This window comes from Argentina silus (genome assembly GCF_951799395.1).
Source record: "Argentina silus genome assembly, chromosome: 6".
Classification (NCBI taxonomy): domain Eukaryota; kingdom Metazoa; phylum Chordata; class Actinopteri; order Argentiniformes; family Argentinidae; genus Argentina; species Argentina silus.
Genome location: NC_139660.1, coordinates 7059186 through 7072686, shown reverse-complemented (window position 1 = coordinate 7072686; position 13501 = coordinate 7059186). Strand labels below are relative to the sequence as shown.

General features: G+C 43.8%; 1 protein-coding gene across 1 annotated transcript; it reads right to left on the bottom strand.

Annotated features, from left to right (window-relative positions):
- On the bottom strand, window positions 1-13487 carry ranbp3a (RAN binding protein 3a). Its single transcript, XM_083672195.1, has 17 exons — window positions 13445-13487; window positions 9802-9857; window positions 9379-9415; window positions 9181-9264; window positions 9001-9075; window positions 8721-8786; window positions 8455-8535; window positions 8182-8291; window positions 7949-8062; window positions 7636-7742; window positions 7376-7451; window positions 7064-7163; window positions 6794-6918; window positions 6282-6402; window positions 5858-6000; window positions 5295-5496; window positions 1-4306 (listed from the first exon to the last, which is right to left on the bottom strand). The coding sequence occupies exons 1-17, from the start codon at window positions 13464-13466 to the stop codon at window positions 4245-4247; spliced, it is 1581 nt and encodes a 526-aa protein (XP_083528321.1). The 5' UTR covers window positions 13467-13487; the 3' UTR covers window positions 1-4244.
- Window positions 13488-13501: the final 14 nt, after the last annotated feature.

The window sequence follows — 13501 nt, the reverse complement described above, 5'->3', positions numbered from 1 at the left end:
TTTTTGATTTTTTCTTGTCATTTTATACTAAAGCTCAAAGCAAAAAAAGGTAACAATGATTGTTTGACCTGGTAAGACAGTTAGGCTCAACAATGAATATGACGGGATTAAGGGACTGCGGCAGGGGCAGTGGTAGGCAACTCTGGTATTGGAGAGCCACAGAGCTGGCAGGCGTGTTTTGTTCCACCCCAGCACTTACACATCTAGCCTCTATTGCAACAATTCACCTCAAACTAATTCCAATCATTCTTGATTTGCAATAAAGTATGAATTGAATTGAGACCATGAGTGGAATCAGGTGTTTCTAGTGCTAGGCTGGAACAAAAGCCTAGAACACCCTGCTGCTCTCTAGAACCAGAGTTGTCCACCCCTGGAATGGAGGAGGAAAAATAATTCCCCCACCATGGCTGTGGTTTGTTTGGACTGACTGAAAGAGAGCGAAAGCGCTCGTTTGCTGACGTTGCAATAGCGTGATAAACACTTCCATGCCACGCACTGGAACTAGTCTCTCCTGGACCGACAGACATCTGTGGGGTGGAGGGTGAGTCTACTCTAGACACGCTCCAGTTTCCTTCCTTTGAGGAAGCCCAGACCTCCACTATGACTCACGGCAGTGGCTCCCCAGTCTCAATGTTTACACCTCAATCTCTTGGCAATCATAGCTAGCATGTAACGCCCTGGTCCCTCGTACTGTACAGGCTAGGCCACATTCTAGTTCAAACTCTTATTGTGTCTGTGAGGGTAGTGGAAGGGAGGGACACGCTGGCACCTTGACAATTTCAACGGAACATGCCCCTTGACACCCTCAAAACCTTCAATGAAAAAGCTGTGGACTGGCTGAAATGGGTCAGCAGCAGCAACATTTAACTGTAAACTACCACATGTATTCATAGACCTTTAGTTACATTAACACATTACAAACTGGTGACAAACACAGTGGACAACCTGGCAGCCTTCCATACAAGATCTCAAACTGGAGGATCTTCTGGGGAGATTCAAAGTGGTCTTTCTGTTGGGGAATTATATATATATGAAATTCAACAGGGCAAAATGGGTCTGCAACTTCTAACACACTCTCTGAATGTGTTGCCTGAGTGTGTAGATATGCTAGTTAGGACAATACTATTTCTGTCTATTGCTATATGACTGTATTTATGCCTTCAATCCACACCGTTTGGGCCCACTGAGCAAAATGACTGGGCATGAATAGGGCATTCAGTGAATAGCATCTTTATCTCTAGTTGAGGTGGTCCATATATACACTTCTCCGCCATTCATGCTCCCCTCTGTGGCAGTTGATGCCCATTGGAAAGAGGTGGTGTCAAGTTACCCTTAGTTAGCATTTCTCTCATCTGAAGTAGGTAGTCTGGTTGATGAGCAAGGATAGACTACTGTGTGTTAAGGTTTGAAATGGTCTAATGTATGTGATGCTGGGTGGCATGTTGAGAGGCCAACAGAACACAGAAGACATGTTATAAAAACATATATTCCAGTCACAGATACAGTATGAGACAGATGCTCTTGTACTATAGCAGCAAGGGCTTGTCCATGTCAACTCAGTGTCAATAAGTTCAATGCTCATTACTTCTAATCAAAGACTGTTTGGGTCTCGTCTAAAGCAATGAATCAATGACTGGACTCATAGTACGGTGATAGGAACAGCAACGAAAATAGCACCGGGTTATGGAGCAAAGACAGCAAAATCAACAAAAGAAAACATTTTGGAGGGACCTAGCTAGGTAAGAGAGACGTTAAAGAAAATTCAGCAACAACAACATAAAAAAAAAACATGAACATAAGTGTGTGTCACAGTCACTCCCCAACAGAAAACCACCAGCAACCTCTACTGTAAACATTCAACACCTTATCCTTGACCACTTTGCCATTTGATCAATGGACAGACAGCCCCAGTTGGTTTTGCATTTAACAACATTTTTTAGATTCATATTGATGGGATCGAGAGTCACGGAGTAGGGAAAGTGCTGAGTAACGACGGCCCCTTTAACAAAGACAAGATGGCATACATTCATATCGGAGTCCTGTGTCCAGAGGAATAAGTCCTATGCAGAGCCACATAAATACACAGAGTTTGGTCATCTATCCTCACCTTGGCACCAAGCATTCCATGACAATAACGTGTCTAATGTTACAATGCTATTGTCATGGAACTATTCATGCCAACATGGCGCCCATGAAAATTCGATATCTCAAACAGAGTTAGCCAAACACTGTATATCTATGGCTCTGGTCCTATGTATGTCGCTACATAAGCAGTGAAGAACGTAGAACATAGAATGTAGAACACAAACATACTGTATACAGAACACACTTAACGGTGAGGATTCTACAGACTGCAGTGAATAGTACAAAATCCTATTTTTACACTTAAAGGCTGCTTGTTCAATAATATACATATTACGGGATTTATACATTTTTAACCAACAATATTTCTACTTGCCTTTTTTTTTTTCCAAACGTTTTCTTAGTATGTTTTTTTGTGTTAAAAATACATATTTTCACATCAAAGGCTTGTAGTACATGAAAAAGGAGCACACTATAATACAACAGCTTAGAGAGATAGAACTCGTTCCACTGCTATGAGGAAGAAAAGGCTTAAAACAAGAGGAGCTACACTTCACTGAAGGAAATACCACTTTCATCAACTTCTTTTTAAGAATCTGTTTGTTTTTTATACACCAACATCAGAGCATTCTATTTACAGAGTCATAAATAGATGGCTCAGCAGCACCCACCAACCTATTGGTGAAAAACAATGTGCAGTGCGGCATTGTACCGCACTATATTGTACTGTTACCTTCCTGTGTGCGTAGTGCCCCCTGTTCCATACTCTATAGCTCTTTGAATAAAATGGCAGCATTAGTAAGTTGTTCTGAGAGAATGTGCATTTCAGAGGTTTTGGATGTCAAAACTCGCTGGGATGGATGCAAACGATGACATGTTAGGGAAACACAATGTTTAGGGAAACACCCTTTCAGCTAGAAAGACTAGAAATGAGCCCACACTCTTAACTGTACTCTCTCTGGGCATACAGATGTCAACAGGTCAACAATGGTCTAATCTGATCTGACATTATGGTCAGGTGATGTAAATGATGAGTTGTGATTGGTTGGTAACTTAACAAGAACAAACCAGCTAAATAATTGTTAACTCAAGCATAACAATGCTAATATATTTGGGAAGACCAATGTCAAACATGTTGAGTCAATCTTTCTGAAAGGACAAATCGAATTGCTATATTCAGGGAAAACTTTCAAATACAACAAGATTACTGTACTTAAGCTATTTGGAAAATGGGTACTTGTACTCACAAATTAAGCTCAAATAACTATTAAAAGAAACAAACTTCTTATGTACCAATGATAATAATAGTAACAAAAATAAGCACAGGTAAATTCCATTATTAAATGGAACCCTTTATTAAATCCGTTATGGCTACCAACAACATTGAAGCAGGGACTTCTCATAGGTTATATTTGAACTGATTTTGTGGTCAGAAATAAATTACAATGTGTGAACTAAAGACTAGAAACTACACATGGACAAAGGAGGTATCTACCGACAGACTAATCCAAGCTAGCGTGTGTGTGTGCAAGCATTTCATCTTAGAAAAATAAAACTTGAAATAAGAGTTCAGAACTCTTCAATGACAGACAACTCAGTGAAATAAAAAAAAATACTTTATAAATGATTATTTGCTAGGCAACTAGATCTTTACCTATCAGGAGTGAATACGAGTCCCCCCTGGATTTTTAAGTGCCAACGGTCTGTATTCTTGCAAGGTGGACAAAGACGTCCCACGTTTAACTGCAATCTCTTAGAATGTATCTTACATCAGAAAGACGAAAAACTATTTTCTCTCAATTCTTCTCACACCCTCTCACTCATCAATATGATGAGTGTCCAAGTCACAAACCAAAAACCAAAACGTTTTTCTGTTTTACAGGTTGAAAAGGAAAAAAAGAACAAAACAAAACAACTATAAGAACATCCATCCTGGATAAGTATACTGTAACTGCAGAGAGAGTGAACTGAACTGCACATATCTGAGTTAGTTACGCCTGCATAGGATCCTTTCTGAAGCTCCCCTTGCTGGTTGACCCCTGACCCCTGACCCCTGGTACTGGTGAGACGAGACGCTGGCCTGAGGTGTCTGCCGAGATGCCTGTCGTGGTCCTGACTGCAGAGTCTGAGCAGGCAGAGGAGGGGAGGGAGGGGGGCTGGCGCTATGTGCTGCCAGACCCACTCCCACTCCCACTGGGCTGGGCCTCAGAGCACTCTGGGCTGCCTGGTAGGGAAGAGACAGAGACTATGAATGATACACCATCAAGTCTTTATCAAGCAATCTGCAGGCCACAAATCCACTTTAAAGGGATATGAGATAATAGGCGCTATTTAACACTTGGGTAAATAGGGTAAGGACAAGACACGGGTAAGGATTAGGGTTGCAAAGGACAGGAATGTTCCCGGTAAATGTTAAAACATTGCTGGAAACATTCAGAAGATTGGTAATTTACCGGAATTTGGGGAATTATCGATGCATCGTCTGAAATTGTAATACATTGAATCAGGATTTTCCTCCAATGATCAACACAGCCTATTGGACACTCTCAATCCAAAAGAAAAATTATACAAGAATTCTAAGCTCATATAGAAGTAAAAACAAAAAACACTTATTTAGATTTGGCACCACTAAACTAGCTCTAATGCAAAAGGTTTCTTAGGGTTAGGGTTAGTACAATAATAATAGTTCACAAGATTCAGAATGAATACCACTTAAGCAATCAGCTTCTCTATAAGTTTACATTTTTAATCAATTCATGAAATATTTTTTGTTTTGCCTTGAAAGTGTCCAGGAGGCTGTGGAGTGAAAGAAATCCTAATTGATTGTATTTCAAATTCAGACTATGAAGAAATAAAATGTGGAGGTGGGGGGTCATGCAAAAATTGTGCATGAGGGTGAATACTTTTCAAGGCACTGTAAAAGAAACAAACTGCTTTGGTGGAGGAGTGCACAACAAAACCTGTCCTTCCCAGATTCAAAAACACGGCTCTTTAAGCAGCAGTCACATGATCACAAGCGCAAGGACGGCATTGCGCTGGACCAGCGGTTGTTTTTCAATGGTGCGCTTCCTAACCAGCTCCCTAAGTGGCGTCGTGGGCCGCGAATATATTGAACTCTGGGCACGAGCTGCGGCGGACCTCGCGTTGAGCCCAGCGAGTGTGGCTTATCGTATAGGCGCCGTTAGCGTTAGATGAGTAGTAAGGTTCCTTACTGCTGGCCGTGGCTGTAGCACCAGCGTTAGCCGTGGTGTTGAGTGGCTCGTCCTCATCGCTGTCCTCCTCGTTGGACTGGGGGATGGGGCCCTCGGGGATGGGGTTGCTGCCGGGCTCAGGCTCCTGGTCCGTACGACTCCGCAGGGCCAGGATACGGTGGTGCAGAGCTGCATACAGCTGGCCCGTGTCCTTGGAGCTCGCCTGAGACAGGACAAGGAAGAGCGTTGTTTATCACTGGCAGGGTTTATTATTGTCATGGGGCACTGTGAACTGTATGACCTTTAGACCCAAACATTGATAGACACAATAAATAATCAGAGGTAAAATCGTGTGTGCAGAGTATTTATTTGAACGTAAGTTTATTTGTGGCGCCTGTATTCCCAGCACCAACAACAGAGACAGCTTGGTGGTGTGTGTGTGTGTGTGTGTGTGTGTGTGTGTGTGTGTGTGTGTGTGTGTGTGTGTGTTTGTGTGTTTTAATTTTATTAATGGTTAAACTGATGTGAATGTCCTGACTGAATCATGAAGAGAGAGAAGGGGATGGGTGTGTGTGTTAACCTACCGATATGAGGAAGACCTTGACCCCCTGGTCCTCTGTGTCCATGGCTGTGATGCGGATGCTTTTCTCACTGGCCTTGTCTGTCTGCATCTGAGGCCATAGCTTGGTGTTGAGGATCAGACGCAGGCTGCCCTGGGTCCTCATCACTGTCACATCACATCCACAATCAGCTCAAACAAAACAAGTCCATTCTCTTTCATCATACCACTTGTAAACTGAGGCTACAATACACTCTAATGTATAAGAGTTGCAAAAATGACTCCATACGGTGGTTTATGGTTTAAAACTGTATATGAAGGCACTCTCACAGTCTAAACTAACTTTAGAGCAGGGTTTGAGGTCAGGGTTCTAGCAGGGTTTGAGGTCAATTCAATCATCGATCAATCCCCCCAGAATGACAGCAGGTGTATTATGGCAAGAGAATTACCTAGTCTGGACTGTAATGATCCGTCTTCTGTAGAAGCCATGTCGTTGAGCCTCAGTAATCCTCTCCCTCTCTCCACCCAAGACTGGGACGCCTTCTCAAACACAAACAGCTTCCCCTGGATCTGGACAGACAGAAAACATGACACGGTCAGACACAACAGTGCAACGGCAGGCATTGTTTTCAGAGGGCACACAAACATTCACAAACCACAGCCAGATGAATGATTACTACTGAGGGTTTCACCATGTTTACAACTCTGTCGGTCTGAGTGAGAGAGGGAAAGCTAGCAATGCTCTGACTCACTTTAAATGTCATGGTGAAATAGAAAATTGAATGTTTCAGCTTACGTTCTCTTGAGACCTAAATCAACTTGTTGGGCAACAACAGAAACACAATGGGACACTTGTGTATGTACAGTAAATATACAGAGCGTATCGCCTGAGGAGAGTTCTGGCACGCTCACAGTTGAAACAGACAGAGACATCACATAACGAGAGCTCCTCCACCCACACCTGTAGTACGTTGCTCTCTGACTCCTCTCCCGTCCGGACCTCCACCTTCTCCAACAGACACCTCTTGGCTGTGGCTTTGGTGTACGCCGCAGCCGACTCCTCCAACGACTCTGTTGCATTGTTGTCTGAAATTAGACGGACCATCAATCTTGTGAACACGGGTACCTGACTACTTTTGCATTCAAACAAAACTACACTGTTGCCTTATCCAACAAGACAACAATAAGTCAATAAAGCAAACAGACTAGTCCAAAGCTGTATTTCTCCCACCTTTCTCTGGGCTGCTGTCCTGTGAGGGGGGCTCACTTGGCGGGTCGGCTGGCGGCTCTCTGCTGCTCTCTGCTGGCTGCTCACTGCACTTCGGCGGACTCTGGAAACAGGGATGAAATGGAATGACAAATTCTATTCCACATTCATTCTATACACATTCTATTACACGCACTTTAACTATACAGCGTAGCTTGTATTGCTTGCCGGGCCAAACCGAGTCATAGAGATGGCTCAGAGATAACAAAGATATGAACCAGATAACCATCTTAGTACATGACAGACAGACAGTTTACGTAGAAGAGCATGTCTCACCAGGACACGATCACACATGTTTTGTCCAAACACAAACTTGGCCCCAGTGTCAGCATTGTTCACAGGTTTCTGTAAGCTGGAAGGAAACAAACAGGGGACAGGTTCTTAGTCAGATACATATTTCAACTTCAACTTCGTGTTGTAAACTGAAATGCAAATGGACCCCATCCCTGCTGGGGAGATGAAGCAAGAGGTTGTCTCATTAAAACTGCTGACTGATGATTGTTGATTGGACAGTTTCTATTGGAAGCGTACTATACCTGGGCGTGCTGATGTACTGTAAGAAATAGTTGGTTTCCCCCTTTTTTGATTCTGCTGACGGACATCCTCTCTTTTTCAATTCTGAGACTTGACTGCTTTCATCCACCTATCAAACAAATAATAATAAAGGAAGGAATACATAAGAATCCTATAATATGATGTGCTATATTGTGATTACTTCCTATCAAAACTAAAGGCTATAGTAAAATCTGAGGTGAAGCAGAGAGAGCATTTGACAACTATTCCACATCACATGGAAGTGCTGGTGCAGACAGTAGTGTACATTCATCCAGTGAGGCTGATTCCAGTCACCTTGGCTCTGTCTTTGACGTTCTGCCCAAACACAAACGTTGATTCCACTGGTGGATCTTTTCCCTCTATTTTCTCTCCTGCTTTCCTGCTCTCATCTCTCTCTCTTTTATTCTCCTGAAAGATATAAGAAAGAAGAGAAGAGAAGAGCATTCGTCAAAATGTCCCAACCACCATTGTTAAAGCCATTAACGTAAGTGAACATGTAGCGTGTGGTGGGGAGACTGTTAGATTACCGGTGACTTTGCTGTGTCTTCTGTGGATCCATCACAGTTAGCTGTGTTGTTCTGAGACACCGGCAGGCCTTCTGATGACCTGTTCACTCCATTAGTACCGCTGTTCAAACCTACAGCAGAGAAAGATATTCTGAGGGAAATTCAACTCGTGGTGTCTGCTCTCATCTCAGCACCAGACAAGATGGAGGACAATAGACATGACAGAACAGAGAGACAGTAGACAATGTTTCTATCTAGAAGTCTTGGTTTGGCTGGCTTGTTTGTAGTACTTACTAGACTTGGCTGATGGGGCCTGTAGTACGGCAGGGCGTAGTACACTGCGCTGCTGCTCCTTGGGCTTCTGACTTGGGACACCTGCAACACAACTTGATAAAGTACTACTAAATACTATTCCCCCTATCCTAGAGACTAATCTTATGCACATAATGATGTTTTGTGTATTGTGTTTGCATCTGAGCTTGTGCGATAGAAGTCGAAATGAACTATAAAGTTTCACTCTAAATGAACATATTTGAAGTGTGCAGGCGTGACCCCCCCACCTGTACTGGGAGCCTGTCCATGGATCAGAGTAGGAGGCTTCAGACGAAACCCAACTGTCTTCTCCTCTGTGGAGGGAGGGAGGGAGGGAGAGGGAAAGAAGGGAGGGAGAGTGAGGGAAAGGAGAGAGAGAAAGAGGCAGAGATTGAGGCATAGAGAAAGTGAAACATATTGTTCAAATATGTGAAACATATTGTTCAAAGTTCAACCACTTCAAAGGCAGTAGCTATTTGCTATGTGACTTTCAAGCTGACTAGGAACGAGATCTACCGATGACCTTACCAGGTTCTGAATCTGAGTTATTTCCTGTTGGAGACTGACAGAAACTGGAGGGCATGAAAACGTTGTTCTTTGTAACTGTAACAGAAGAAACACTGAGTACACTGACCTTTCACCACGCAGTGAAACATTCATATTCCTACAAGCAAAACCTGTAATTTAACGTGCAAAATGTACAATTACCTGAGTGTGAGGGTGGAAACTGTGTTAACGACGACGTTCTTTCTCTCTTGACCGGGGGGCAATAACTGTCATCTTTATCTGAGTCTGGAGGAGACAAACACACCACAGTTGAAGCAAAATGATTGAATAGACTAAAATCTTAGTAGAATGTGTGACATCACAATGAACTGTATCCAGTTTAGCTATCCCTATCCTCACCCTCTCCATCCTCTGCACTGGACCCTTCGGCTGATCTCTGAGAAGGGGGTTGAAAAGGACAGAGAGGGAAAGAGAGAGAGAGGGGGGGGGGAGAAAAAGAGAGAGAAAGGGAGAGCGTGAAATAGAGAAAGAGAAAGAGAAGAGGAGAGAAAGAGAGAGAGGGGGGGGAGAAAAAGAGAGAGAAAGGGAGAGCGTGAAATAGAGAAAGAGAAAGAGAAAGAGAAGGGGAGAGAAAGAGAGAGAGGGGGGGGGGGAAAGAGAGAGAAAGGGAGAGCGTGAAATAGAGAAAGAGAAGGGGAGAGAGAGAGAGATAAAGATAAACAGAGTCAGTTAAGTCAGTCAGTGTAAAGCCAAGTCTGTCCCATCGTGTGCTGTCACTGTTTCTCTCCATGTCAACGTGTGAGAGGTGTCTGTCAGTCTCACCTTCTGTGCTTTGTCTTTCTGGAACACAAAGACTGGTGGGGCTATGGCAGGCTTCTCTGCAACACAAACGATACACGGGTCATTGTTGAGGATTCCATGTTACCTAACTTGGAGCCAAAACTTCAGTTATATGACCAGCGTTATCTATTCATACGGCTCTTAAACACCCCTTCTCCACTCATAATCCATATGAGTGGATAATATAGCCTAGTCCTAGCCTAATCTACAGTAATCCAATCTGTCTTGACAACAAACAAACGTATCATTCAATTGCACTGTTCTGACCATCCACCAACACCAACAATGAGTCAACTCTACCAAGAGTCTACCAGACTACTCTACTGTAGTCTGTGTAGATTTGGGACAAGTGTGCACTTGCTTCCTGGGAACACAAACCACCTCAGGCATCCTTGTGTAAGTGGAGTTTGCTGTCACTGTCTCTGTCAGTGCGTGGGTGTGCACACACATACACACACACAGCTTTGATAGTACTGTACTGGAGATAGGACCGTAAATCAGATTGCACAGGCTTATAACTGGACTACCACAGTCATAACACTTACTGCCCTGAATAGGCTCTGGTCAGTCAGTCTCTCCCCCTCTCCCCCTCTCCCCCCCCCCCCCCCCCACACACACACACACACACACACACAAAGCTGGAGTAACCTACTACCTAACACAGCTAAGGAGGGAGCCGTGTGAAGGCATTGGAGGGAGGGGTGATGTAGGATCAACACCAGGAGGGCCAACAGATGGATTTAAAGGATGATATCAACCTCCTAACAGAGTTACTGCTACCTCCCTGCATGCCTGCTATAATTTGCCCTTGCCTATTTATAGGGAGAGCCACGTGGATTGGCTCTGATTCCAAGGATGTGTATGACTTACTTTCTATAATTTCACCACCAACCATGTGTGGTCTGCCTACGGTCTTCGCATTTCTAGGAATCCAGGGCAATATGATGCAACTAGCTACACTGGCTGGCTGGACTGGATAAAAATACATATTGTATAAAAACAGAGAGAGCATAATCATTAAAAAAAGAGGCATGAAATGATATAGGGTTAGGTTGAAGGTGATCAGAGATAGCAGGTTCATTTTAGTTACTGTATGGGACAAAATAGCAATAGAACAAAGGCTTTAAAGAACACGCCGTCGAATTTAGAACTAACGGATTGAAATGAAAGGTTTTCAGTATGGAGGGTCTACGTGGTCAGTCCCATGCAGAGACACAGGGCTTTGTAATGGCTTGGCATTGCCCACTGTGCCCTCGAGGGGTGAAACAACACATGCATGAATGCTGGCCAAGATGGGGGGGGGGGATAGCCTATGAGGGCTTTGACTAGAAAAAGTGTATGTTTGAATACCAAACAACAACCTAAACAACTAGTCTCCACAGTCTTACCTAAAACAAATCATAAGGCCAAGAGATTGAGATCAAAAGACGCTTTTTGACATTTGCACTTTATCAAATTAAGGAAGTGGATCAAACAGACTCCACTTCCTTGATTTGATCTAAAATCGTCCCAATGTTGAGTTTTAGTCACACTCTGGTCTTCAGTCTTCTACACTGAGCACATCTGAGATGTGGCCTTTCTGAATAGTAAGGCTATTTCAAGTTCGGTTGACAGAACAGAAGTGTGTGTATTGTTAAGGTACCGCCAAGGCTATGTCTATTCATTAAGCTGGAGCCTATTCTTAGCCTTGCCTATTGTTGTTATCTCTTCATAATGAGTGAGCTCTTTACAGGCTTTACATAGATATCAGTGTGGTGACGCATACATGACTGCACACTCACACCTGTGCTGGTTGAGACTATAGCATGGAGAGAGACAGAAGGAGGATGCATCCTAGATTGCTCCCTAACTACATGCAATAATACTAACCTACTCCCTTTGGTTGAAACCGAACAAAGATGCAACATTGTCTCATTAAAGGCAGTTCAATGACCCACTCGACTCAACTTAGAACAGAGCTATTGAGCACCCCATCTCTACTGTCCACTCACCCCGATCGTCTTCCATGCTGTCAACTCTGACCCCTAACTCTCTGGCTCTCTAACCCTCAACAGCTGAACACTTCACTCTCCCCCTGTTTGAAACAAACAAGACAATCATGAACATTTTTGTCAATTGGCAAACACAAATAGAACTAGTCAAGCACAATATTGTGGTTGGCCTCCCTGTTAGATTGAAGTAGGACACTGGCGTGGATGAAGGATGTGTGCTAGGCTTCTAATCCCAAAACAGTTTCACATCTCAGTTTCAAACAGGATCAATGCCCACCGTGACCTCATACATCATAAAGTACAGGCGATGAAATGAAAATGGAATCTGAGTAACAGAAGAGAGGGGTTCGGAATGGGGTTCCAGTGTCTTTAAGGGGTGCAGCTGTCAGATATAGCCTAAGATAGGTGGTACTCCAGGTCATCTACATTGCAGTCGGGCCGCTGTGCGGCCCACCAGATCTTCACAACGCCTGGAGAAATGTTTACCATACAGTATCAGGAACCATACCAATATGATACAGCAATCTGCTGAGCTGAACAGGAATGCAACCATAGACTAGCCTCCATAGACAACTCCATAGTCCAGACACCTCTAGAGTGACATTATGGAGCACTAGAGGGGCTGCAGCCTACAACAGGCATTAATCCCATTAGTCTTCGATTCACATAGTTAGCCCAGCGTCTAAGCCTCTTACGACTGGGACAGCAGAACAACCTTTGATTTTACATCCTGTCTTGATTGAATATCACACACATTTGAATGACAGGCAGGTCCACAATATGCAGTCTGAAGGAGGAAATGTCACAGCAAATCATTTGTGTTACTCTTCCATGAATACCAGTAGAACAGGTAGACAGCATGTCACTTCATTTCACATACAACAGTCTCTGTGTGCCCATATTGAGCTCTGCTATCTTACAGAGGAGCTATAATGCTTGTCCCAAAGCCCCATTTGTGACCGCAGCATTGACGTTAAATCTGGGAACAAACTTGTCAACAAAGGGCAAGGGACAGACACCTGTAGACAGGACTCCCTAGCTGTCACTTTTCACTAGCGTTATAATCTCCAGGAGATGTGCCAAACACCTAATGATAGTATGTAAATCAAAGCCTGTAGTGTCTGTGTTGTGACTTGTGACTATACGGGTATATACCGTAATCTAGCTGGCGAAGGGATGGAGGGTGCGAGACAGAGGCTCTTCGAGAAGAGAAACAAATCCACCCGGTCGAAGTGCCCATGGCATGTGTGACCCAGATTCTATTGTTCATTCGTGCGTTATTGACTTGCTTTGTTAAACGAGCATGCATTTAGATACATGGGTAAACATGCAATACAAGAACGTAGCTACAGACATAACATTTGACATCTGACATCTGCCCCTCCCATCCCCCGGTTGTGTGCCACACGGTCCGGCCTGTCACTACTCCTCCCCCCTGTAAAATATAGCAAAGGCCGGGAGCTCTAACGTATTCTAATGTTAACTCAAACGGCTCCCTTCAGGTCGAACTATTGGCGTAACTACCGGTTCCTTGCATGCCAGCTGAGAGTACTGTCACTGTCTAGGCAACATTCACTCGCTGTTGTGGTTCATTCATTACATTTGTTTATCTTTCCCACTCAGCGGTTCCTTACCTTCGTTTGCCAGGTCCGCCATTTTACTTCCTCACTGACACCCAGAATACTCCGCGG

Bases quoted from the DNA above. Each gene is read 5' to 3' on its own strand.
- ranbp3a (XM_083672195.1), bottom strand. From the start codon at position 13,466: ATGGCGGACCTGGCAAACGAAG. The intron at 8,787-9,000 runs GTAAGGTCATCG...CTCCCTCCACAG, and splicing joins TAACTCAGATTCAGAACCTG to AGGAGAAGACAGTTGGGTTT. The intron at 4,307-5,294 runs GTAAGGAACCTT...CTTCCCTACCAG, and splicing joins TGCTACAGCCACGGCCAGCA to GCAGCCCAGAGTGCTCTGAG.